The sequence below is a fragment of the Pygoscelis adeliae genome, unplaced genomic scaffold (assembly GCF_000699105.1).
Source record: "Pygoscelis adeliae isolate BGI_AS28 unplaced genomic scaffold, ASM69910v1 Scaffold106, whole genome shotgun sequence".
NCBI lineage: Eukaryota > Metazoa > Chordata > Aves > Sphenisciformes > Spheniscidae > Pygoscelis > Pygoscelis adeliae.
This window is the reverse complement of record NW_008824939.1, coordinates 2622478-2650130: the sequence shown is the minus strand read 5'-3', so window position 1 is coordinate 2650130 and position 27653 is coordinate 2622478. Positions and strand designations below refer to the sequence as shown.

General features: G+C 38.7%; 1 protein-coding gene across 1 annotated transcript; it reads right to left on the bottom strand.

The window, feature by feature from the left end:
- Positions 1-712: 712 nt before the first annotated feature.
- Positions 713-27653, bottom strand: CSRNP3 (cysteine-serine-rich nuclear protein 3). Its single transcript, XM_009325399.1, has 4 exons — positions 27506-27653; positions 10654-10913; positions 3278-3574; positions 713-1756 (listed from the first exon to the last, which is right to left on the bottom strand). Exons 1-4 carry the CDS (start codon positions 27651-27653, stop codon positions 713-715), a joined length of 1749 nt encoding a protein of 582 aa, XP_009323674.1.

Genomic DNA, 27653 nt, shown 5'->3' with positions numbered 1-27653 from the left:
CTGTTTGTCAAGAACAGTAAAAGAGAAAACAGTACACTCTCCAAAAATGCGTTTCAAGATAATTTACCAGAAATGGTAATTAAAAAGAAAAAAAAAAAAAAAAAGGAAGAATACATGGTACTCCAGATGAAAAGTGGACATTGGACATGCTCTTTGTAACTAGCTATGGGTCTTCTGCTCAAATGAACATGCTGTTCATGTTTATCAAAACAGGAGTACTAAACTACCATAAATAAAATACATACAGTACAGAACAATTAAAACTTTTTTGTACAGTAGTGACTTTTACATTAAACTTACCATCTTTTCAGATATGTTGAAAAATTAGGACTCTAAACATGATTATTTCAAAGTATCATTTTTAACAATCTTGCACAGGCCCGACAATCAAAAACACGAAGCTTTGATTCAGATAGCTTGGCAGGTTTCACATACTTTGATAGGTAGGCTACTTTGAAATATGTGGGGTGTGTTTTTCACTTACACATTTTATTTTTATCAAAAGACAGTTTGATTATTTTTATTTAAATCTTTACATGAACTGTTTTTGTGCAATACCACTGCCAGTGTAGCTTGAGAAAACAAAATGTGTCTGGAACATTGACTGTAGTCCAAGTGTTGTCTACCTCTTAAAAAAGTAAGATTCTAGGAAATCCAATGTGAGTGCATTTTAATAGAGGAAGTCAGTCTTCCCGACTGAATAATTTTCATATTAAACAGGTACCGTTTCTACCACTGGTGATTTGATGCACTCTTCGTGCAGTCTGTTCTTTTCTGGGAGGTTTAGTGAATTCTCAGCAGGGTGCTCTTGTACACGACTGTCACCATTCAAAGCTGAAACAAAGCCATCTTGAGAAGGACCTTTCAAGTATGAGTGAAATTCCACTTGAGGGTGACTTGGCCTGTGCTCAGTGTATAAACTGTTACATGGAGCACTGCTATCACCTTCAGAAGATGAGCAGCAAACAATCACTGAGGGGTTTGCAGAAGGGTAATGAGGGCTGCTAAAAGTTTCCTCTGATTGCCGTGTGTAGTCAACAAACTGTTCGGAAGTCATGTTGTAAGGCACCAGAGAAAGACTACCGTTCTTGACAGCATCCCTTTCTGAGTAAGTCTCACCGATCTGGTTAGCAGTGCCAGCAACATGGTTCTCTATTTGGTAATACAGATTTGAAGAGTTAGTATAGTATGAGGCATTTTTAGAGTGGTTTTCATGCACAGCAGTTCCATCAGAGTAGCAAAGGACAGAAGGAAGAGGCACCATATCAGCATGGGAGCCCATGCTTTCTACAAAATCATCTGCTTTTTCTTCCTCCTCATCGTCCTCCTCATCTTCCTCTTCCTCTTCCTCATCATCTGATTCACTAGGGGCTAAACTCTGTGTGCTAGAATCTGTAACTCCACTACAAAAGCTACTCCCATCTTCCTCTTCCTCCTCTTCCCCTGGGCAGTCCAAGTCCTCGGCTGACTGAGAATGCATAACCGCAGCCGGAGGTTCGGTTTCAATCTCAAAATTTTCTGCAATTGAATATTCAACCGGACGGGGTCCTGGACTCATAGAACTAGTGTGTGCACTTATCTCACTGTGGCAGCCATTTAATGCCGGAACTTGCTGCTCTCTATTTTTCTCCAATTCAAGTTTCATTATTGTGTGCAAAAAGTGAGTCCGTACACGGATAGGATTAAATTCAATTCTACCTGCTGTATTGCTACACCCTTCTTTAGTGCAACCGCATGGAAAAGACATACGATCCACCTTTTAAAAAAAAAGAATACAGATTAACAATATGTAGCATAAGCCTGGTGATATGACAGAACCTAGACAGCCTAGAGAAATACAATAGTGAAGTGGGATTCGCCTTGAGAAGTACCTGTAAGAATAGTCGAAGCTAACAATAATTCAGAGGGTTAGCCCTGCAATTTAGCACTACTGATGGGAACAGTAAGGGGCCCATACATGCACCAAATATTGCAGAGTAGGAGAAATATGTTTCTGTTCCATAGGTGAAAGCATTACACATTGGAACAAAAAAAATAGGTAGTTTTTCTATTTATGGATCTGCTACAGCTTTACGTCATGTTGTGCTCAAATCCAGGCAAAAGCACTACCAGAAAGAGTCTTAAAATTTGATAAAAATCATAGAAACTAGAAACCTATTGAAACAAAATCAATTCTGTATAAAAACCTTTATAAAGTTGCCAGTGGGGACACCTGACCACAGAAAGTAGGAATAAAAACTCAAGAACATTTTAAAAGATATTCCAGTCAACTGTAGATGCAATATTGTAAGCTCAACAGACTGTGGGCACAACTTATATGTCTAATAATAGCCGTCTTAAGTTTCTAAAAACGTGACTGAGTCCACAAGTTCAATTAGATAGCTTAAGGTCTATGATTTTCATCTCACTGTAATACCTAAACATCAGATACGATGCAGAGGAGAACCATGTAACACAATCTAGTACATCTTCCCCACAGGTGAAGATGAAAACAGGCACAGCAAAGGGAATATATTATTTAGAACAGCAGAGAAAGTTTAGCTTGGATTTAAGAAATGATGAAAAACGCATTCAGGAAGAAATCAACTCAGCTGCGTAACAGCAACTCAGGAGAATTAGTAGAAACATCTTTTAGGGAACATTTTGGGACATTTACAGCTGTACATAGGACACTATGTAAATGTACAATACAAAATACCTTTCCAGTCTGCAGAGTAAAAACTACCTGCTCTCTTAGCAGATATATTTTTTTATTGCCTACATGCAAATTTATCATGCATGCGTTTTACGTATCATGCATGTTAAATTAAGGACGGTACCACAGAGTTTCATTTATTGTTTCTGAGTTTGGACTATAATTCACATTTGGACAGTATGTGAATTGTCTCTAAAATAAAAGGTAATATCCCTTCTGAAATCGGCAGGCTACTGATGCTTTTGTTGTCTGCACCTGCATATTTAGATAAAGGCCAAAGAGGAATATGAGGAGCAGAATATTTGTAGAACAACAACAAAAAAACCCTAAACGATGTATGGGCCTAAGCCAATCATAACATAAATAAAGATGTTTAAGGAGATTGTTTATATTGCACACTAGATACTCTTAAATCTGGGCCTTAAAAAACTGGTTTGAGATCCACAAGTGTTATTGTATAGTAATTAACTTAATTTCCAGTAGTTCAAAACTTCAAGAGCAAAATGTACACGCGTGTGCATGCACACACACTCCTTCCCCTCCCCTTGGTAGTTAAATAACGACAATAATATAGACATTTACCTGACATTTTATGCCTGCAAGACTGCAAGTGCAAGTTTCTGGATCACAGAACACACGGCAGTCACAGCCGCAATCCTCCCTGGACAGGCGGATGGCCCGCAGCTCGTGTTTTTCTTCCACATCAATCTTCTTCACTCCAGAAGCTCGCAGCAATGCCCTTCGCTTTTTTGTCGGCAGGGGTTGTAGGAAGAAGTACTCATCTACTTCAGTGTTGTCTAGATCAATATCATCATCAGAAATGTCATCCAGTGTCAGCGTATTAGCTTCTTCAGATTCCACTGTACCATTCTTTGTCATCTGTTGCACAGAACAATTAACAAAGTCCTTAAACTATACTCACACATATATGTATGTGTCATAGATGTAAATATGTGTAACGCATTATGAATGTGGAAAGCTGTAAGTAAAAGTGCTGCATGACTGCCGGTAAGTTCCAGAACATGATTACAGATGGGGTGAAAAGGCAGTTCTCTCACATTTAACATGTGAATTAAATACACGTTTAGTTTCATGTTTGTCATGAAGCTAATTTTTTTCCTAAATTTCTAATTTCTTATCTGTTCTTTATGTCCTTTACCATTTGTCATTGTTTGCCAGATCTCATGCCTTTCTAAAACTCTAGTCTTTCCTATATTGTTTCATAAGATAATTTTTGAGCCCTTAATTGAGTCTAGTTCCCATCTCTGGGCTATTTGACATTCTTCAATATCCCTTTTGCGATAGTAACTATACTACCAACACTGTTTCAGATTACGATGCATCACAGAGTTGTAAAATGGTGTACTTTGTGTGCTATTCGCTATCCTGTTCCTCTTTAGCCTGACAAGTTGTTTGATGTTTGTACAGCTGAGGTCACAGAGCAGTATATCCATTTAATCGTTTGGGCAGATGCCTATATTTGCGTCTTTAGTTGACAATTTTAAGCCTGGAAGTCACTTAATTTTTGCCCCTTTCTACCTACATTACTTCATGTTTATTTGCAATGTATTTCATAGTGCTGACGCATATAGCTCTTCTGAAGTTCCTTCTAGTCCTCTTCGGTCCTGAAAATAACGCATTAGCTTTGTGTTGTCATACGTTTTAGTACTTCACTAACCAGTCCAGATTATTCTTAGGCAGTTAACGAATGAATAAACATAGGAAAAAAAGGAAGTAAGTTGTTAACCTCTTGTGGAAGATCTTGAGAAAGGTTTTTAGAGGGTTTGTGCTCCTTTCCTAGAGTTATGCATTTTTGAGCCTCTATAGATGCAAGTACCCTGGCACTATATTATTACCTAGGTATAGCCTAGCTCTCAAACCTTTCAAAAATTGTTTCAGAATTAAATGGCCAGGAGCATCAAGCACAAACATCCAGTGCCACTTTCATAAGACAGCACGCTTCTGTACCATACTCCTGTAACTCACCTCATATAGAAAGAGATGTATATATTCAAGGAGAAAAGGAAAAAAAAATTACTGCACTGAGGGAATATTAATCTTCCCATCCATGGTAGAGCTCACTGGTTATATCTGCCAGGTAACACAACTACAGGGTTTATAAAAGTTCTTCTACAGAGAAAATTGCTTGAGAATCAAAAGAATAGCAAATGTTAAAAAAAGTTCAGAGAGCTGATGACACTCACAACAAAAAATATATTTTCTCAATCTCAAATTACTCAGATTGAGCATCGTACTACACAGCAAACGTGAAGCAAGTGCAGTTATATGATTTACCTTGTCAAATAGTAAATCCTTTGCTTTGTGTATTGTTCTATGAAATAATTTTGCTTGAAATGGAAAAACAAACAAATGGAAGATTCCCAACGTTCACCCTGCTCTATGTAATGTTCTCAACTGATGAGGTTGCTGATTTACACTAGCCGAGCACCTGGTCTCACACTTTTGTAAATAAAACATGGTGCAACTATATGATAATTATACACCGGTGAAGTCTCAAGTCTCATTTGCATTAACAGTTTCATCATGGGCATCACCATGACCTCGGACAAATGGCCCCCAGTGAAAGCAATCTGAATGTTTCTTACCTATAGAAAAATAGCCATTCAAATCCTTTCTCTGTTTTGCCTTATTTACTTGTGTAAAACTTCAGCTTGGCCTGTTATCCCAAATAAATTTTTAGACACCAGTTTTACATACAGATAAAATACTGAAGTCATAACTACCGCTGCCTGCTTCTTGTGCATTTCAATGTTTAGACATTTAACAATTATCATCGTAAAGGTAACTCCCCTTTTTTCTGCTACTAAATCCTGTCATCTCCACCTAGCTATGCTTCTTATGTGCAAGAAAGCAGTCCTGAATCTTACCCAATCCACCACTTCTGCTTTTACTGTATTCCCAACTGTTTCGTTTTCCCATTTATATTAACAGTTTGTCCTTTCCACAATCTTTTGGAATGTAACTGTCTTTTATGGCATTATTGAATCACTCGACGGTGAACTGACGGTGAACTGACCGCTTACTCTTTTTTCGTAATTGCAGTTTTGTCTGTCACAACTGTGTAAGACAATCACAGAAAAAAAACCTGATTATTCCTGACTTGTAAAGTCAGGTGAAAAGCCATACTCTTTCCTTTGAAGGAGAAAAGTCTCAGTGTCATGACTGGTAGTCCTTACATACAGTGTACGTGTACACATCACGCTGCACAAAGAAAAATTCTCCTGAGATCAGTCATCATCCCTTCTTAGCAATTCAGCACCGTATTTAGTTCATGCAGAGGTGTTCTGCCAGTTCCACAACTCCACTTTAGAGGCATTATTGTTTCCTTCTCTTTTCAATGTATTCTCAATCTTTCTCCATAATTGCAGCCTTCGGAGTTTAGTGCCTTCATTTTATTTCACGGTTCAGTTTATTTACCGTGTCTGTTATCCCTGTAACATTCAATCCCTTTACGTGCATATACTTCCAGCTCTTTCTTCATCTTAAATCCAGGCATTTTCAAAATGTCCTCTCAAATTTCCTTCAGACTGTTTCCTTACTCTATTTTCTATTATTCATTCACTTTACAGTGGCTAGGAAAAGGGGGTAATAGCTCCTTAATCAGTTCTGCCTGGCCCTGAGGCAATGGAGAGATTATTTACACCAGGTATTTCAACGTATTAGTTCAGTAAGGTAGGAAAGACAACATTAGAAGTCATCCTTTTTCTGTATAATCTACGGCGAGAGACAGGTAAATCCAGAGAGTAATTAAATGCATCTTGAATTAGCTGTCTGAAGCTAGTGGGAGGGAATACTCCACTGTACGTGCAACTCAGCCTGAATGTTCAAATCCAGAATGGCATCCTTGATTGTTTTTTATATTTGTCATTTTTTGTGAGCTAGGTACAACTAAGTACAGTGTATTTACGTTTCTTTGCTTTCTTTTTCCTTTATATAATAGGAGAATGACCTACCTAAGAATTCTGATTTCTCTAGTTTTAAATACACAAGGCTCAAACCACTCCTTAAGCAGATCACTGTTATTTAGTCACCTATCAGAATTTAAGTTTGAAACTGGGGAAGGGGAAGAATTCTAATCCCCGCTTCTGTATTCATTTTAGTAATTTATTCAATTACTATTTAATAAAGTTTCAGGGCTCTTACCCACGAGGTGAATGCTGTAACTGCTCAGCTTACAAAGGCACCTATAGAACCATACCAAGCCTGCCATGTATTTCTCCTCCTCCTCCTGCAAATCTTAACTGCTTTGCTACACAGCGGTAGAGCCCTAAGGAACGGACTCCAGTCACGTGCTGAGCACTGTATGCATCCAGCAGGCTGCAAATTCAAACGCCTGGGCATCAAGCGGGATTAGACAGCAGTTTGCCGTTTCAAAGCACCTTAGCTCCCGACTCCTGTGCTGGATGACTTCCTCGTTGTCCCCCCTGATTTTTTTTCTCAATTTTGTCACGCAAAGAACAAATGAATTAATAAAATGAGAGATCTGAACATTTCTCAAACAAGTAATTGGGTAACTACAGAGGGAGGAAGATTATCAAGAACCATCAAATACATTTTCCAATACAGAACTTCAGGGGAACAGTAAGTTCTCAATTGTCATAATATTACTCATCTGAATTAAACTTGATATGCAGATGGGTAAAATTTCTCTCATAAAGCTAAAGGTTAATGTCATAACAGCAGAACAAGGCAAGGGCCAATGAATATGTGAAGCCTTTGGGTGAAATTCACTTCAACTCTGTAAAACGTGAAAAATTTAGGTTAGACACCTTTGCCCGCCCTAGCTGGAAATTATTCCTTACAATTTCCCACAAAGGAAAACAACTGTGTCCACAGACCCAGGAGCCTTAACATCACTAGGGTCAGGCTAATCATTTTAATAGGTCTTAATTTGAGGAGACATTATGAGTAAGCAATAAGGACTCTTCCAGCTCATTTACTGTGCTTACTCATAATGTTTTCTCAAATGACAACGCATTAAAGTAAAGCCTACCTTGTACCCTTCATCTTGACAAGACGGCTTTTATGTCCAGATTGCCATTAGAATTTTCACACTCTGCTGCTAACAAGTGTTTATGCCGCTGTCAGCAGTGTTTACACCAAAGCGCTGGTGCTAAATGGCTAAAGTGACTTGAAGTGAGTTTAAAATCGTCATCTGCTTTTAATTAAGAGAAGTTTCTTATTTGGCTCTTCACTTTCAGTAAGTAAAATAATAAATAGTACTTAATATTGTGGAGACTTACTTCCAATATATTCCTGTATTTCTATTTTTTTTAACAAATTCTACAAGACAGAATGCTTTCTACCTACAGACTTGCATATTTGAATCCAATGCAAAAAATTAAAAAAAACAGGGAAACCGAAATTAAAAACCACACCGAAAATGTTACTTTCTGTTTGCATAGTGGTTTTCAAACAGAAAAACCTTTTTGAGCAAACTTTGCCCTACTTCATTTTCTCATTTTGTTCATTTTTCTGCACAGATGTACAGTAATTTAGATGAAAATCCTGATTAGCACATTTTCATTAAAGATCACAATCACTGACATTGTCACCTTAGAAGTCTACAGCGTTTCCTTTTTGTGTTCATTTAGAAACCGTGTGAATGACCAAGCAGCTCTTCCATCCCGATAATGGGAAATCAGCAAGGCTCAGTTGTCTTAAGCAAATAAAACATTCTCACTGCTTTACAGTGACTCATCACTATAATTCAGTGAATCCTGGATTTGCTTTTGGGAGGGAAAGTGGGGGGGGGTGGTGGTGTATTTTTTTTACTCCAGTGTATAATCAGGGATGCAACTAAGCTGAGTTTAATGGACTACTTCAAAAAGGAAGTTTTCTGTTCCCTATGTTTTTATATATGCTCTAGAGTGAAGAGAAATATTTTACTCTAGTAAAAGATTTAACACTAGTAAATGTTACCATTTTTAAGCCACTCAGGATTCTGAAGACCTAACCACAATTTCTTAATATTTGAATTGAAACTTTGGAGTCAGCGTACTAGTCTCGGAACATATTAGTCAACTATTCCCACATCAACTGCTGAGGATCAATGAAGAAAGAATCCCACCACTGGGGAATTAAGTGCAGGGGAAAGGACTTTTCTATTTGGTAAAAATAAAAAAAATAAAAATTAGGACAGAGGGAGGAATGCAAATCAGGCTTTCATTATTCACTGAATACTTATGAAGAGATTTTGCAGGAACTTAATAGTCACAGTGAAGATTATCATCCACTCAAACAAGTGACCGGGGAGATGGAAGAACACATCGGATTTGGAAGAGGAGCAGAAAGTAGAGCACGTCCCAAAAAAAGAGTGGACTGGAGTGAAGTAAGCTAATGAAGAAAGGAGATCCATCCCAGCCAAGAGGAGAATTATGAAAGCACAAAGAGCCAAGCTCTACTCCATACAGATGAAGGCTGAAAGGCCTCATCCAATCTTCAGAAGTAAATAGGATCTGTGATTTTTCTTGATTTACTTTCTAGCTGTAAAAAGAAAAGAAAAAGTGAAATATTTGCATGCCTTACTATTCTCTACTCCACTGGGGATTCCTCTCTTTGAACTGATTCCTGGAAGTCAGCCAAGGGATCTACACAGAGACATTGGTTACACTGAGACAGCTCAATTCACACTTGATGCTCGGAAGATCCTGTGATGCGAGATGTTTAGAGGTATAATCTCTGTCTAGTGACAAACCTTTGGTTTCAAACCTGTCCAAATATCCACCTTTAATTTGTCTTTGCCCTGAGTGGTTTTATGTTTGTTTGTTTTCATTGTGACAGTTCAAATTTTATGAGCTATTTAAGAATCTATTTAGCTATTCAAGTAAAAAACAATTAGGAGACTGAAAAAAGTAATTACGGTAATAAGGGTCATATACACTTCTTCAGGAGTTCAGACATAGAACTCATGAACGTAGTTCATTCTATGGAAAAAAAGCTGAAAGGCGTTTCTTAAACTTGGAGGGTGACAGTTTGCTCTGGACAACTGTAGTAGTATCTGAAACAGAGATACAATATCACGAAAGAAGGGGCTATGGAGCACTGCAGTTTGGTTGCAATTCTAAATATTGTTCACTTTTAATTACAGGACTCATGCGAAAAGAGCCCAAAATACATAGAACACAAGCCATTATACAGGAAGTGTTTCAGCCGCTATAAAAACATAACAAAACCAGAAGTTTTGCCACCAGTTTTAAAGAGGCGGAAGGGACACTTCCAAGAACACAATCCCCTTCTCTGTTCTCCTCTACTCATGTACACAGTTTCCTTCCTCTCCTACGTTATATTTAAAAAGACACCTTCAAAACTGTAGCCAAGATTTGTTCTGGCTAGCTAAACTGATACAGCCAGTTAGTTTGTCTGACACATTTCTTCTTTAACACAGACATCCTTTGGCGATATATTAAAGACACACGATCGTAGAAATTGGTACACTGAAAAAAGAAAACATTTTTAGTAGTACTGTTTCTTACTTTTTGCCAAATTTGCTCAAGTTGGCCAAGAAAACAAGCTGTTTCACTTTCTGTACTTAGGACGTTACCATTCCCTTGTCTAGCAGGACACTGTGCAAGGGCTCAGAAGACTCGTTCTCTTCCTGGCACTTCCAGACTTCTGCTGGACACCCTGTTCAAGGCTAACTTCCACCACCCTCTGCCTTTGTTTTCCTCTCTGTAGAAAACAGAGAGTAAACAACCACCTCCCTGTAAAGCACTTTGAGGTACACATCAATAAGAGCTACAGCAGCACTTAGTAATATCGAACAAAAATATGTCTTCAGGAAAACAAATAAATAAATAAAAGCCATTGTTTTGATTGAAAATGGAATGATAGAAAGGAAATGGTTTTGTTTAAAACACACACATTGAGCCCATATAGCCCCGACACTGCTTATTTAAATAAATAAGGCAGGAATCAAAGTCTTGAATAATTTTTACCTTTAATTTTAGAGAATTGAGTTTTTCTTCCCTTAGATGCTCTCTTAACATCTCTCGGTGAAGCCTCTCCTGTTCCATCGCAAACTCTCCAAGTGTGTATTGGCGCACGCTGTTGTGGCGAGTAGACATTCCCAGTGTGCTTCCCCCTTGGCTGGGAACACTGGTGAAGCCTTGCCTTCTCGTGAAGTAATACACAGTAACACAGTTAAAATGGACATTTTTTGTTCTCTTCCGCTTCTCTCTCTTCAGGATTGAAGAAGCTAGAACAGATGCAGATTACAGTATGAATGATAACCTGCAGTCATATAGCAAACTCGTCACTTGTGCAGTTCCATTTGCCTTAACGATACCTACGTACACACTGAAGTTCAGAGGTGTGCAGTCTAAATGAGGAGATAACATTAGAAATATTTACCGTAAATGCAAACCTAGAAGCCGTTACAAACCTCTATAATCATGAACACTTGTTGTCTACTTTAGAAGATAAATTCTTGGCCAGGGCAGTTGTGTTTTCCCATAGCATTATAAAAGTGTTTTATCCTTTTACCAAGGAAGCAAATAAACCACAGCAAAAGGAACTTCTTTCACAGCGTCACCTCAAAGACAGTGATCCACTGACCTACTTCTCTTCAAAACCCTGCGAACAAGACAACGTTGCATACAACAGCGGTGAGGAGAACAGCGGACCCATGTCTCTCACAGGTCTATATACACCGTTACTATTCTGTCAGCAAGGCTTAGCTGCAGAGATCTATAACTACATCTTTAAAGCATCGTACCACATTGGCAGAAAAGATTCCTATCTCTTACAATCTAAAATGTGAGAAATTAAGTGCTATAAAAACTATAAAGGCAGTATGTTTAGAGTTTCAGACTGCCTCAGAAATTCTTATCATCATCATCATCATCCTCACAGAATAATATAGAAATAATGCTGATTAACAATCAGAACCACTTCCTTTTTCTTTACCTTCATCCTTCTTTCTGCTGCCATTCACTGAATACGTGCACGTGTGTGCATATATATTATAATGTGCAGAATTTTGGCAAAAAATTAAACCTAGTCTTTCCTAATTCTTTTCTGATTCCCCTCACACTCGTGCTCAGTTTTTCTTATACACATATGCAGTATCACATGAAATGGATTTGTTTAAAAACAGATATCAAATTTTAACTGTTAAACATTGGTCTTTTTTCTACAGACGTTTAGTAACTCCTTCCAACGATACTGATCAATTGTTTCTCACTGGTAACAGTGGTGAGCCTTTAGAGAAAAAAAAAAAGAGACACAAATGTTGGAGAAAGATACGAGACACTTCTTGATTTTTAAGATGAACAGCCTGATTTATTTGATTTATTGCGAAATGGCAATAGGATGTTGAGAATGTAGATAATAAGTCACTGCTTTGCAGTTTACAGGCAACAATTGGGCAAGTGTGAATGAGACCCCTAACTGCCAGAATTCAGGCAGTAAAATGATTTAAAAGGGGCCTGACCAGTCTTGAAAGACTTAGAACCATTCTATAAAAGCAGAAAGAGCAACATGATGTACACTGCTAATCTAAAATTGCACCGTCTCTAGAGATTGGAAGCACTTGGCCTTCAGCCTCGGTTTCATAACAGGTCTGGTTTATTGTCACAGTTGAAACAGTTCATTCTCTAATATTATTATGTAGTGAAATGTTAATCACCACAAATGTAAAAACCCCAAACTTTTACGTGGAGTAATTCAGTTCAAAAAATAGCACGATCTACCTAACTATATGAAAAACAAGTATATTAGAAAATATAGTTCTGTAACCAAATTACAGGCAGAATGCCCTACTGACATAATCATAAAACTATTTGGGGCTCAGTAAAACACTGAAATAGTATTATTTTTCCTAAATGCTGGTAAGCAGCTAAAAGTACGGTTTATTATATAAATAACATGCACTTCTTCAGATATACTGCAGGTATGTTAGATTATAATAAAACAGATAAATAAGCTCAGGTCCTACATTCACTTACATGCTCTCAGTGAATGGTGTTCCAAAAAAGGTGTAGGATATACACAGAGGAATCAAAAGACAAATTCTGTTACATTACACATATTTAAACTCACATCCAAGTCTAAGCAAATCTCCTATCATCAGAGCCTGTCAAAAATATTTATAGGAAGCTTTTAGAGGGGGAAGAGGGTTATCTTGTTAGAAGAGACTAGTTGATAGGGGTTGTCCTGGTTTAATTTTAATTTTCTTCCTAGTAGCTGGTACAGTGCTGTGGTTTGGATTTACGATGAGAATAACGTTGATAACACACCGATGTTTTAGTTGTTGCTAAGTGGTGCTTACACTAGTCAAGGACTTTTCAGCTTCTCGTGCCCTGCCAGCGAGAAGCTGGGAGGGGCCACAGCCAGGACAGCTGGCCCAAACTGGCCCAAACTGGTATACTCCATACCATATGACGTCATGCTCAGCATATAAACTGGGGGGAGTTGGCCGGGGGGCGGTGACCGCTGCTCAGGAACTGGCTGGGCATCGGCTGGCAGGTGGTGAGCAATTGCACTGTGCATCACTTGTTTTGTATATTCTTTTATCATTATTATTATCGTTATTTCCCTTCCTTTTCTGTCCTATTAAACTGTCTTTATCTCAACCCATGAATTTTACTTTCCCCTTCCTGCCCCGATTCTCTCCCTCATCCCACTGCGGGGGGGAGTGAGCGAAAGGCTGCGTGGTGTTTATCTGCCTGCCGGGTTAAACCACAACAGGGGTGTGTCAATTTTGCATGATACTGAATATTGCTTTAATGTACTAATGTTCTTTTTCGTATATGCCACAGTTTCAAAACAAAACTATCTTTAATAAAACCAAATTTTTAGAGCTTGGAAGACGGGATAATTTTGATATTGTGATATTCTCTTTCAGTTTAGCATGAAAGCAAACACTCTGAGTCACAACCTTCGCTGCCTATATGCTCTTACACACAGGAAAGTGCATATTAAAAAATCCTGCTTCTGCTGAAGGAGGTATCTAAATCATTCTGGGATGTATCCAATTTCTGATATAACAGTATTGATGTTATTTGGATCTCAACTGGATCTTGCCTCTATTTTGGAAGAAACATTGACAGCTACTGAAGGGCAAGCAGCTTTTTTACCAAGTAGAAGAACCAGCCACAAACTGAATGAGAGATAAAACTATAGTAAAATACTAAAGGACAGAAAAGATAGAAGGTTAATCTTAAAAATATATATATACACATATATGCTTCCTGAGGAAACAGAAGGTAATTGTGCTTGTAAATCGCACAAGCTAGCGAATGCCTTTGAATCTTCATCTGTAAACTTCAGTATCTACCACATAAGGTCTACGTTTATAGTAATTTGGTTTAGACCTTAGCTATGGAACTCCTGACATGGCTGCTTACTGGCAGGAATACCAAATGCTGCAATGAAAGTGCTGCCATTTCTTTAAGTCTGTCAATCTCTTTATGGAAGAGATACTACTTTCATACTACTTTCTATACGTAAAGAATCATGCTACTTTCTATGCATAAAGAAATCAACGTTAAGTTTTATTCACACACTGATACTAATAGTTAAATGAAGCTAGGCAGAAGACTCTGAGATCTAATTACTTCAGCTGAAAAAAGAATGTCATCTATGATAAAAACTAGATTACATGAATGAGCTTTTCCACTATGTGGATTTTTGGGGAGGAGTGGTGGTGCCCACGTGTGCGCTGCCAAAATTTAGAACATCCATTTCATACATTGCCGTACATTTATGCCTAAAAGTTTGGTCAGCAGTCTCTCTCAGTAAGACCGTAATTGTCATGAGCTGTCTTAAAGAACCCATTAATGCATTTCTTCAACTTTTTTATAGTTCTTATCACTTTTAGCAATTAAATTATCAATGCCACACCATCAAAGTTGTTTGTCTGGGGTTTTTTAATATATCACTGACAAAAACTGTGTTAAAATAGAATTAAGCTGAACTTCAAGAAAATGCTGGCATACTGTAACTGCAACACCACCAGCACTAGAAAACCAGCACTATACAACTGCATTGAAGACAGTGTGACAGGTGACATGCATTTGTTGTAGATGTCATTAAAGTTCATGGTTTTATTTATTTAACGTTATAGTTCCGAGTCAGACAAATTATATGATAATCTGTATAAGTAAACAAGCATGTAAACATTCAGAGCCCTCAGATTACGCACGACTATTTTTTTCTGAAACACATCCTACCTTTTGGGATGTGTCTCACCCAAGAGCTCATTAAAGGGAAGAGCTAAGGCTCTGTGAATAACTCTATAGTTATGTCTTCTATGTTACTGCTAGGAAGTAGTCAGAATATATTCATATTTATGAGAATGTTGTTTGCAAGAACAGATCAGTCAGGAACTGCAAAAGATTACAGGATTTTATTTGATTACCCAAAAGCATAGATTAGAGATGTCAGTGAGGGGACTGGAGAATTGTGACCACCTCAGTAACCAAGGACACGAAAGGAAGCAGTCGGCACCGCAAAGGCACTATGTTCTGCCTCTACTATACTACCTAAAATCTCTGAGCAGAGGGCTGCCTTAATGTGACCTCAAAAAAATTATTCTTAGATATTGAATGGAAATGTTGAACATATTCCAACATCAGGGACAAAGCGCTCTATACCTCACTCAGTCCTTTTGCTTCAAGCCAACCAGAACTCAGATTTTCAGATCATGTTATCAAGAGTCAGGGGCATATGTTATTTTGCATGCACTGTACCTTAAATAATACGTTCAGATCAGTTATAATTACTGCTTAACTCAAGACAGAGCAGAAGGACGTACAAAATACGTATTTTCTAATATAGCGGAAGGTATGAACATAGGCCCAGACAAAATCTACTGACATTAATCAATTAGTAAGCTCCTTTCAGAATGAGGGACACAGATCGTGTAAGGCTTACATGCCTCTTTGGAGTCAGTTTCAAAGGTTTTGCAGGGAAGCAAAAGCTCGTAACCTAAAAATTTTTCCAAAGAGAGTGTAAACACCACGCTTTTCCAGAAGAGACCTAGTAACGGCTTCCTTGCTTGGCCAGTCTCAAGAAAGTATTTACATGCCATCTGCCTGTGCAACAAGTGATATCAGTGAATGCCACTATCATCTGTTCAGCGCAAAAAGGGTGATACTGACTCCAGGCAGAGTCTGCTAGGCAGAGATGTGTTGTTTTAGCATCTGCTGGACACACACTGTCAACAGGAACTAGAAGGTGGTTTTTGAAAATGAACGTCGCAATCTTGGGTCTAGCAGTTCATGGCGAGCGAGGATGCCAGAGGGAATAGGAATATCCATCATCACCTAAAACTGTCCTATGGCTCACACATGATCTTTAGCACATTTATATACTACAAGTCTGATATATTCCATGGAAGGAAAAAAATACTCCATTCTCATGTATTTAAACAATTAATATAATTTTTAGTTCCATGTTTCAAGATTATATGGAATTAAATATTTTTGACAGATACACAAGTACTGTAATGCATAAAATATATCTATTATCAGAGGGAAAGATGACACTGTTAAGAACATAATTACCGCTACAGAACTATCTCTCAGAAAAGGTCACTATATCCGAACAAGGTCTTCAGACATAGATATCTTCAAATAGGACTGTCAGAATGCCTCACCTGAAATAATATCAGCTGCTGAAATTTTGATTTTTGGCATTTGACGTTTGAGTGGCTCAGTTTCCGGGTTTACCAGAGCAGAGCCCAAGTTAATAACCTGCTTGCAACTGGCCTGCCTTCTCACGGAGTCAAGTCAGGTCCTGCAGGCTTATCAGCTCCTTGCCCTGCAAAAGCAGCTGCTGCAGATTCAGGGCTGTATCTGGACACAGCACAGCCCCATCCGTGCAGCACTCGACCCGAGCTAACAGCCACAGCACAGGTCATCTGCACCACAGACCATTTACGGCAAAACTGGCAATCGTCTGTAAACAAAATTCCTAAAGGTGAGGCCGAAAGAGTTAAAGGAAAGCTTTTAATAGCAAACAGTTGTTCAACCCAAGCGCGGTAAACACATCCTTTGTGCTTACCCTTTTGCTATCTTTGTTCCTGATGTGCCTGCACACATACACAGTAGGATGCGTTTATTCATCTTTTTCTCAGTTATTAACCTCTCTCCCTCACAAGAATTCTCTGTATCCGCAGCAGTCATAATTTACTTCATGACTACATATGATATTTCTGCCATTTCTCACAATTCCTGGTTTATGCACTTCTCTGGCTACTGAACATACAAAGGATCTCTAAGGTTTCCAAAATTTAAGAACACCTGTATGGCGAGCCAGAGACCTGCAGAATGGGGCAATGCCTAAACGCTAGGTATCAAGCTTTTTTATTATAGCCCTTCCGTTTTCAATGTTTCAGTAAGGTCCTTTTTCAGTCATCGACTGTAGTACAGAATAGAGATAATTGTTCAGCAGTCATTCAAGAAACTGAGATTTCAGCGATTTATTCGTAAGGCTGCACACCGACATGAAACGAGCTTTGTCGAATTCAAGACGACCTTTTTCTACACATTACCTCCCCCCACCCCCCCACCCCTCCAAATTACACAGATTAAGGCTTGACTCAGTAAGCCTATCTTACCTAACCTGTGCTTTATTAGACACGGGGAGATCAATTGTCAAAAGATTAAAAACAGAATAAACACACAAACACCACTATGGTTGTTCCCATAGGTGGTAAATTATACATATAGTTGAGGACCATCTCCTACACTGGGACACTGTCATAACTTTTATTACCATCATTTTTATTAAATTGGTTGCAATTTAAAATGGTAACATTTTATCTATCAAAACAAAAAGCACAATTTTTATCACCCCGTGGCTAACAGTAATGGCATACAAGATGGTTTATGGATCCTTTTCCAGACAGACTAAGTGTTCCTTAGATTTTTTTTTTAAGCTTCTAGGTACTTGATCAAGTGCATTAAATGCGTTTTTCCAGACACAGTATCCCCTGTATGTCTGCATGAAACAGGAGGCACCACCCCACTAATTCATTTTTCAAAGATACCCTAAAAATAAAACTTTAAAATCAAAACTGAAGAAAGTATCAATGTAAAAAAAAAAACACCAGCTATCATGAAAACAACAATAGCCTTAAAAAAATAAAACTGTTCTGTAAAATAGCTTCCATGGCTGCTGTTCTTCCTCGTTTAGGCTGCTGTGTCGCATAGATCTCCGTCACAATGACGATTAATGGGAGAAGGGCAAATATTATGAATAGCAGTTTGACAATAAAACTTCCCTGCCAGATTCATCCCGGCTAAAGTATGCTGTACAACGCATTGATCTGTGCTGGAGTTCTGTCACCAAGCATAGCAAGCGGGGAAATACTTTCGGGGTTTGGAAAAAGATTCCTCAATGAAGAAGGTAAGGAAAATGACAGCTATTCAAGTCACGTGAGGTTAGAGAATAAAGAAGGGCCTTTGTTCATCAACAGTTAATAAAAGAGAATGAAACAATTTATATGGCAGAAAAGTTTAAATATATGTCTAGAGGAATGTGTGAATAGACAAGGGTGAAGAAAGATGTAGCAAGACACAGATTTGTAACAAATCAGTGTCAGTACTTTCATAATATATTTCAATGTAACTAGAACACTATGGTTAGAGACTGTCTCCTTAGTGTTGCAGTTCTATGGAAGAAACCACCAAGTCCTGCTGCTAAGTTAGTTTCAAATAATGGTTGCCATCACCTTATTCCTACCAACAGGCTCATAATTATAAGATTTTTTGCACTTACCTTCTGCATTGCAAAATACATTTTTTTTTCATTTTATGTATTATTGGGAGACTGAAGAATTTTATTACTAGCTCATTTTCCACAGATCATTCAAAGCTATGTATCAGCAGCTCTCTAACCTCTGAAATTTTGCACCCTTCTTTCCTCTCCCTACCCCATACCAAGTATTTGCAGAGCATGGAGTGGAAAGCTAGAAGGAGAGGAGGTTCCTACCGACCTCTGCCGGCGGGGGTGAGCTGTTTATCCCCTAGCCCTTCCCACCGAGCTAGGAAGCCCCCAGCCCAGAGAGGTGTAGGGGGAAGACACTGGCGGCCCCCCCACCCCCCCCAGCCACTGCCTCCTCCCACAGCTGGCATGAAGTTCTGCAGCTGCTTCTGGTGCCCCTTCCTTCTCCACCTCAAGCTGTTATCTTCTGCTCCCTCCCCTGAGAATAACCATTATTTATCTATTTGTGAATTTGTGAAAAATGAAAGACACAACCCCCCCCAACTCTTTTCACATTTGAAAAATTCAGGTTTTATCGTATTTATTCATAATATATTTCTTATGTCTTGGTAACATATGTCATCATGGGCCCACCCAACTCCCAAATCCCAAGAAAAGTAATTTTCCAAAGGGGAAAAATCAATATTTACACTAGCAGTCCAGTGTACTCTTATGAGAAACACCCAAGTCTCATTTGTATATGAATAAATTATAGCTGATGAAACAGGCAAGCAACAGTAATAATGTGCTGGCAGACTGAAACGAAGTTTTCCTGAACTGCTCTCACATACATATAATGCACTGTACATCTGCACGTCTTGTTTGCCTTTGAACATCCTCATTTTGCTCTCCGGGCAGTGGCACTACAGCGGTGTGAAACCAGGGAAAGACGGAGTGTTTCCTTCTGCGTGTTTAGCGGTCGGAACAGAACCCAGCCCCCCCCCACCCAGGAAGAGATCCCGCTGCGGCTGTATTCATCTACGAAATGCAAAGCCTGCTCCCTAGTTTTACAAAATCCTGATGGGAATGACATCTTAAGCCCATCATGCTTTTCAAACATTTTTTACTGAGAAAACTGGTAGTTCTTTGATTACGAAACATAAATAATCTCAGTTCTGGCTGAGCATAAGCACTTTCTTCTGCCGTCTCAGCTATTCTCCTGATGTCAAAGACACATTAAAATAAATGTGAACCATATGGCTACCCGGCAGATTACTAGCACTCTTGCATCAATGAGGGCAAAGCAATTCATTGTCACCAGCGCAGAAATATCTTCGGCACATGAAAATTTCAAAAGGCTGGAAAAAACGTGTATGAAGCAGCCTTTTGGATTAAAGCTCTATCTTAGACCAGAGGAAATGCTGCTTTTCTTATACTCTACGACCCATTTGTCTGCTTTTTACATACTCTTAGTGCCATATACACCACTATAGCAAGAAGGATTAACACCATTCTCCACCTGCTCCATGACTTTCCCACGCAGCGTTTCATTAAGTCTACCACCACAGAACAGCAAAACCTAATCCATGATGGTAATCCAGGTCAGGACACCACTCATAAAAGCCAGCTTGCTTCGCAATCTTCACAGAAAACAAGAACTTGGGAAAAGGTCATATTCCAGAAATTGCTTCTACCTCTGTCTCCTACCTCTCCTTCTACCCCACTACCTCCCAAAAGATATTTTTCTAAGAGTCTGCAAACACTAAATTTATAAATTTTAAACCCTTAGTGATGAAACACTTTTCCTACATGCTGGAAATCCACATTAAGAGGAAATGCTGTGACATACAATATACCCTCCCAAAGAAACATGTGGGCTTGAGGGCAGGGAGGTATTTTCTGAAATAAATTTGAACCTGGAAGTCTTGAAGGGAACTGCATACTCAGAAAGGTGTAAATTGAGTAGTGGAAATTAGACAGGACAGGAACAATGCTGTGGAACAGCAACACCTACCCCAGCAGCACTTCACTGCTCCATCCTTCTGATACCTTCCTCTCGGGTAAAGCCAAAGCTAAATTCACCTCACAGGAGGGGCTCGATGGGAATGCTTGTCTAATGCTACATTTATTTATGTCACATTTGAAAAGGCTTTTGAAAAATACTAGCTCACAGACAAGTTTGACATGAATAGGAGGGTTTTTCATTCGTACTTTAGTTAAACGTTTTACCTCGCTGTCAAGAGTTTTGTCTAAAATCTCACAGAAATGTTAAATTCTTGGGATGCATGCTAAAAGCTGGAATTTTACTAATATTTCAGTGCAAGCTTTAAGTTTACTTCCTCAGCACCCTCTATTTCCAGAACACTTTTCTATGACATTCATCATACTAGTCCAGTTTCTCCATTCCGCAAATATAATCAGCCTGCGGGGAGAAGTGGAGATGGTGAACTGCTGTCTGCCTCGCCATTTACTCTAAATGCCAGCTGCTGTTTCATAGATGATTATTTCTGACCTTGGCCCCAGCTTCGAACAGTGTGAGGAGGAAAGCTGCTACCACGGATCCTTGCAGGAACACCCATGCATAACAACTGTATTTGCTGAACTCTCCTAAGACACTACAGGCAATCCTTTGTCCCATCTTACGGGTGACTTCAGTGAATAGCCATTTGATACAAAAAGAACTACCCATTTAGCTGTCCGTGACTTTGCATCTGCAAACATACTTTGCGTATCTGTCATGAACATCTTCAACAAAAAAATGTTCTTTGTATGTTATCTAAGCCAACAAAAACATCATGCAAGGCAAAAACTGTCCCTCTCTTTGCATAGTATATGAAATGCACTAGTTTATAGGAGAAAACTTTTAAAAAATATAGAAATAGAATTAGTTGCACAAATCCTTCTAAAAACCAGTGGGAGCCTGCCTCCTAACCCTGCTTTAGATTTTTTTAAAACTCCCTCTACAATAGTCGTTCTTCCAGATGAAAGACAGCAGGCAAGATCTTGTCATGGCACACCCTGCCCTGTCATTCTGTATGAGTATTTGAGCGAAGACATTGCAATACATTTCACTGCATTTCTTTGCATTTCTTGTTTTTTACTGCCCAGATGAGCCGACTTATTTTAAAATCAAAACTGAGAATCTCTCAACCTGTTTGCATTTCGTAACATGAGTCAACAAATAACAACAAGAACATATTCCTCATTAACAAGGAAATTCCAAGCCTGGTTGCAGGCAACACAAATAATTGCAAGATGCCATGAAAAAAGAATGCCTGCATTTAGCTACACCTTCTAAGTGTTTTCCCATAATAAGCCAGCATCACCATTTTAACTCATTTAGATTTCTATCATTAACCAGCAATTAAACATACAGCTTAAGCTCAAAGCTCAGGTAATGCCTTGTGCTATTGACCTCACACCAAATAAAAAAACTTTATCCTTCACATAAAGATAATTTAAGAGAACCTAGACCTTCCTAAGGATTTCAAAAGATTTGATACCTTCTTCCAAGTTCTGCATGGCCACATAGATAAGGCAACCTCAATATGCTAGCGACCCTCGAATATTCAAAACAGTACTTTCAAGGGCATATGGAAAGAAGTGCAATGGGGATGTATTTGTATTTTCAAATTCCTTGTTATCTTTAACAGTAAAATCAAAAGATGGCGAGAGCATTTAGAGACCAAAAGGTTTTCTCAGAACCTTTACTGACCAGCTACATTCATAATGAACCTAAGGCATTCAATACTCTTAAAGACAGTACCCTAATTAGCAGAATGACAGGATCTATGATTACAGCTGGCTGCAGGATAACCTTGCTAATGACAATGATAATGTTAATGGCAAGATACAGATAATTGATGGAGGATATCAACTAGACTGCCTCTGCAGGTGAAGAAGAGAAGCCTCTGCAATAAAGGCATTACTCTGAAAGTTTCAGCTATATTACACTGAAGTTGAAATGGCAGAGGAAAGCAGCAGCTCCTGAAAGCATGCTTCTTAAGAGATGCGTCTGTAATTAATGTGGTATGGGGAGTTTTTACCAGCACCAAAGTGCAAAAGTCAGGACTTGATGAGGTCTTCCCAGGTCTTTCAATTGCATGAAATTCTGCAACTTAAATTTGGATATTCTTCTTTATCAGAAAAACAGATCAAACATTTAGGGGCAGGTACCTCCACAAGGTAGGAAGAATCCCCCACACCTGAGCTGGAGCATGGAACCCAGCACACACAATCGTAGGAACTGTCAGGGCATTGTACTGACATCCTGAACGGCAATTCCAAAGACAACTTGCTGTGGAGCTGATGAAACACAGCAGCAGGGTGCCCTAGCTCAACACGGCCATTTAAAGGAGCTGAAATGGCATTAGGTGTGCTCCCACCCCGTATGCCATGTACCACTAAGGAAAAAGGGAAAAAATATTCTTAGCCCTGACTAGTACTGTACATGCATGCTTGGACTGCTACTTGAAGATGAACACCCCTCTTTCTGATATAGAGGAGGGGCCATGAAATGGGACAGGTATGTGCACTGGTTAGTAACATGCTTTGGCATCCATTAAGGTAAATCTGTGGTGTGCCTAATGGTCTGCTGAATCAAACTGAAACGACCTCAATAGACTGAGAAAAGTAAGTAAAAAAGATGGTAGGGATTATACCTGCCAGTGGTAATGAAGGCACTCCATCACCATTTGGTAAGAGACGTAAAAATGTGCAGATGTGTATCACACATACCTGACCAAGAAATACTACATTTATTTATTTTTTGGTTATGAACCTGGTAACAGTTGTCGATGCTTTATGGACTGTAATTTCACTTCCTGACTCAGAAAAAGACGCCTGTAACTTAGGCTAGGGATTTTTTTGTTGTTGTTGCTGTCTTGATTTATTTAAATGGATATATTGTTAAAGAAACTCTGTACTTATCCCAGTGTAGTAGTCACAACAGATAGCATTTAGGGACATCTCAGTCATGTATTTTCTGCCATCACACTACAGGGTTAATTGTTGAGATCAAAGCTATCTTCTGGTGGTTCTGCCCCACCTGAATGATCCACAGCAGCTGTGTGCCTCATTTAGCTGGCAGGTTAAACTGACCTCAAGGCTAATGGAGCAGGATAGCTGAAAGGTTCTTGTTTATCTGACCCAACACATATTGTTTCAAGGGTTGTGTAAATACTGAGATGCATCAGCTATTCTAGATAGATTTATACGCAAACTGCCTGCTTGCTGAAGCACTGAAAGAGTTGTAGCTACAAGCGATTAAAAAATTATCTGTCAGGTCAATTAGAAAGGAAAAATAAGACTTAGAGAGCCACATTAGGCTTTTTTAAAAAGCTCAGTTAAAGAATTATCATACAGATCTCTGTGTTGACTACAGGTCACCCACAATCCGCACATTTCCAGTCAGTAAAAGAGAGTTTATACTGAACTTCAGATTTACTTATATGAAAACAGACTAGAAGGAAGACAGTATGCAGGATCTGACAGTGTCTCACAAAAGAGAAAAGAAAATGGTACAAAGTGTCAGGAAATGGCTTAGAAAGATAACCTCCATCAAGGAGGTACTCAGGCATGTAACAGAGGCAAGGAATCTGGCCAGTCTTTCTTCTGCACTGGCTCTTTTCAGTCTGCTTACTGAAAAAGTCTCACAGAACTCCTCCTTTCCACATGCCCTTAAAAGTACAGATTCAAATATTCAACATAGGAAAGCTCTTATCTTTTATTTTGGGAGATGAATGTGTTTAAAGAATGAACAAAACACCTTTCAATGTACACTGTTAACAGTTTCATTGTCGTACAACACATCTGCATGTAGTTTTCAAGTGAGCACCACTTAGTAGCTCTGTAAGACACCTGTATTCATGGGATATGAACATTGACAATTTCCACGTATTCTGCTTTGACAAGACAGGGCCGAGTACCTCAGTAGGATCAGTTCATTTTTTATCACTTCCTAGAACTCAAAATATGCTTTTTCAAATAATATTGTTTAAAAAATCTAGAAGTTAAAAAAAAAATCTAAGTACATACAAAGAAAAGTGCTCATGCACTGAAGAGCATCCAGCATCACACACACAACTGATGTCAACCGATACAAACCAAAATGAAAACAAATCCTGTGTGTATAAAAATTTCACCAGTTGTCTAATTAAAACATTCTTTCCAGAATCAAAGCACATGAAGACTCAAGAAAATGTGAGAATAAAACAAAATAAAAATCCAATCTCAACAAAACCCCTGGTTTTTCTAGAGGTAGTCAGTTATCAAATTAAAAACATTTTTCAGCATTTGTCAAGTATCTTTACTCCTTTGCGTTTATTTTAAATATAAACATGATTAATTTTTATTGCAAACACATATTAACTTTTACTATCATACATCATCACTAAGACTCACCTTTTTAGTGCAGAGTTGCTCTTATATATAGCAGATGTGTCTAAGGCTAGCTACGCGATTTTTCTAACACTGCTCAACCGGTAGATGTCAATTGTGCAAACATGTAACTAACTGATATGCTTTAATATTAAGAAAGAAGAAGAAGGTGCAAAATCTACTTGCAGCATTTTAATAATAAATTAACAAAATCTGACTTCCCCATCAAGTGCAACATGGAGCATCCTTGCTAAAGTTACAAAATAATGATGTACACTGGAAGAGAGTCTGGATGTGAGATGCAAGTAATCAGGTAGGGATAAAACCACCTTTCCATTCTATACTTCATCTGAGCATCAACATCCTCTATTTTCTTACCAATAAAAAATTATCACCTTTATCAAGCTCCTGCAAGTACGTTGCATTACAGTAAGAGCAAAGCAGAATTTTAGACACTGAAAGATGCCACGTTCCAGTGGCACAGAAACTAGTCTCCAAAAGTCTTTTCCTTGAGGACCTTGAGATTTGCCTATTCAAATGCAGCACCGAGGCCACCTGTTCAATTCTTTTCTTCCCAAACCAGCCTTACATAATACTGGGATTATTCTGTACTGATTTCTTGGAATTTGGGCTGCTGCATCTATACTAAAGACAATACTTTTTAAAAAGTAGTATCGATGCACATGCAAACAATTTACTCTATTTCCATATCGCCAACTGATATATATATGTATTTAAAAAATGTAATATGTACAATTTCTGTATACATGTGTGTGTGTGTGAGTGCGCGCACAGATAAACATTTACTACTCTGGCCACAAATATCTGTTATATGGATCATTAATCATAACACTGAAATGCTGTGGTTTCCCTTACATATTTTATTAACAAACTAAATTATTTGTTGTGTCAACTACAATCAAAGCTTATCGTTACATGCATGTATTACAACTTCCAAGTTTCTCCCTTGAATTACGAGCCTTCTTTGTATTATCTGTGTAGTCACAATAAAATTGCTGTCTTCTATGTGGGTGGCAATGACTGTCTGATGTAAAAGAACTGCTTTCAGTCTATGATGAATAATCATCTAAGTCCTTAAACAGATGCAAAAGTTAAAAGATCAGCATGCAGATAATATTGTCACCAAACTATTTCTTAATACCACCAAAGAGATTTACTGGGTCACTTACTCCTTTGTGGCATTTCAATAGAATAGGTCCCCCAACTAGTACTGCATCTTAAATATAATATGCCACATCAAGATTGTTACATGTAAACACATTTGAAAAGTTGTGCCTGTGTAACCCTTTGCACAGGAGTGTTCCATACTAGAGCAAAGAGGATTCGGACCATCGATTTCACATCCAAACCCTAGCTCAAACTGCACAGCAGCATTTGGTAGACAAATCAGTAGTAAGAACATTCATATCACATGCTACAAACATGATTTCTAGGCACAATCTAAACCACATAGTTATAAGGATCACATTGTGTATGGGCAGTGATGAGGAGCCTCACCTACTCCTTGGCCCACAGTCTTAAGAAAACAGCTTTATAGCCACTAACTCCAGTGGGGAGATCTCTATCCAACAGAGTTGAACGAGGCAAACCCCTGCTTTTTAAAACATGCAGTTCACTATTAAAACCGTATAACCACCTAAAACAAATATCACAAACTGTAAATTGATTCTTCCTAGATATATATGCTGCACACACAGCTTTGCTAACTTAAAACCAAATTCTTATCTGCACACAAAACCATTGCCTAGTACAGAGATACCCTCCCCTACATGAAGAATAGAAACTATTGCAATAGTGTGTCCCATACACAATGTTCCACAATTCCAAATAAAAGAAAGCTTATTATTTTCTTTGGAGAAGAACTCTTACCAATACAATACTGTAGATAGCTGACAGCTGCACTGCACTTATCTAAGGAAAATAAACAAACTTACCTAAAGCACCTTGAAATACCTTAAGCACAACTCCCAGCGTTAACTACAAACAGCTACGTAATTCAAATAGAATCATAGAATCATTAAGGTTGGAAGAGACCTCCAAGATCATCAAGTCCAACCGTCAACCCAACAACACCATGCCCACTAAACCATGTCCCTAAGCGCCTCATCTACCTGTTTTTTAAATACTTCCAGGGATGGTGACTCAACCACTCCCCTGGGCAGCCTGTTCCAATGTTTAACTACTCTTTCAGTAAAGAAATTTTTCCTCACATCCAATCTAAACCTCCCCTGGCGCAACTTGAGGCCATTTCCTCTCGTCCTTTCGCCAGTTACTTGGGAGAAGAGACCAACACCCACCTCGCTACAGCCTCCTTTCAGGTAGTTGTAGAGAGCAATGAGGTCTCCCCTCAGCCTCCTTTTCTCCAGGCTAAACAACCCCAGCTCCCTCAGCCGCTCCTCATAAGACTTGTGCTCCAGACCCCTCACCAGCCTCGTTGCCCTTCTCTGGACACGTTCCAACATCTCAACATCCTTCTTGTAGTGAGGGGCCAATAGCAAATAGGTAGGGGCTTCCAAGTGACTTCAAGTTTTTAAAATGACAAATAGTTTTACATAGTTAGCAAACTTGCACCCTTTTGCCTTCTTGTTAAGTCATTTCGAGCAAGTCACAAACTGAACACCACAGAGAGTCCATCTTATCATCTCTTCAATTTAAAACCATCCTGTTTATCTAACCATAGAATTTATTTTATTTTGAGGAACAGGAAGAATTCTTTAGATATGTAACTTTAGTACTTACGGGTAAAATGATTAGAAGTGGATGGATTGACGCTGTCACCACTGTCAGCACTTTCACTACTAGAAATGTCATCATCTGATTCCCGCACAGAGGAACAAGGTGAGGAGCCATCAACTTCTTCAAACTTCCTCTTTAAAATTCCACTCAT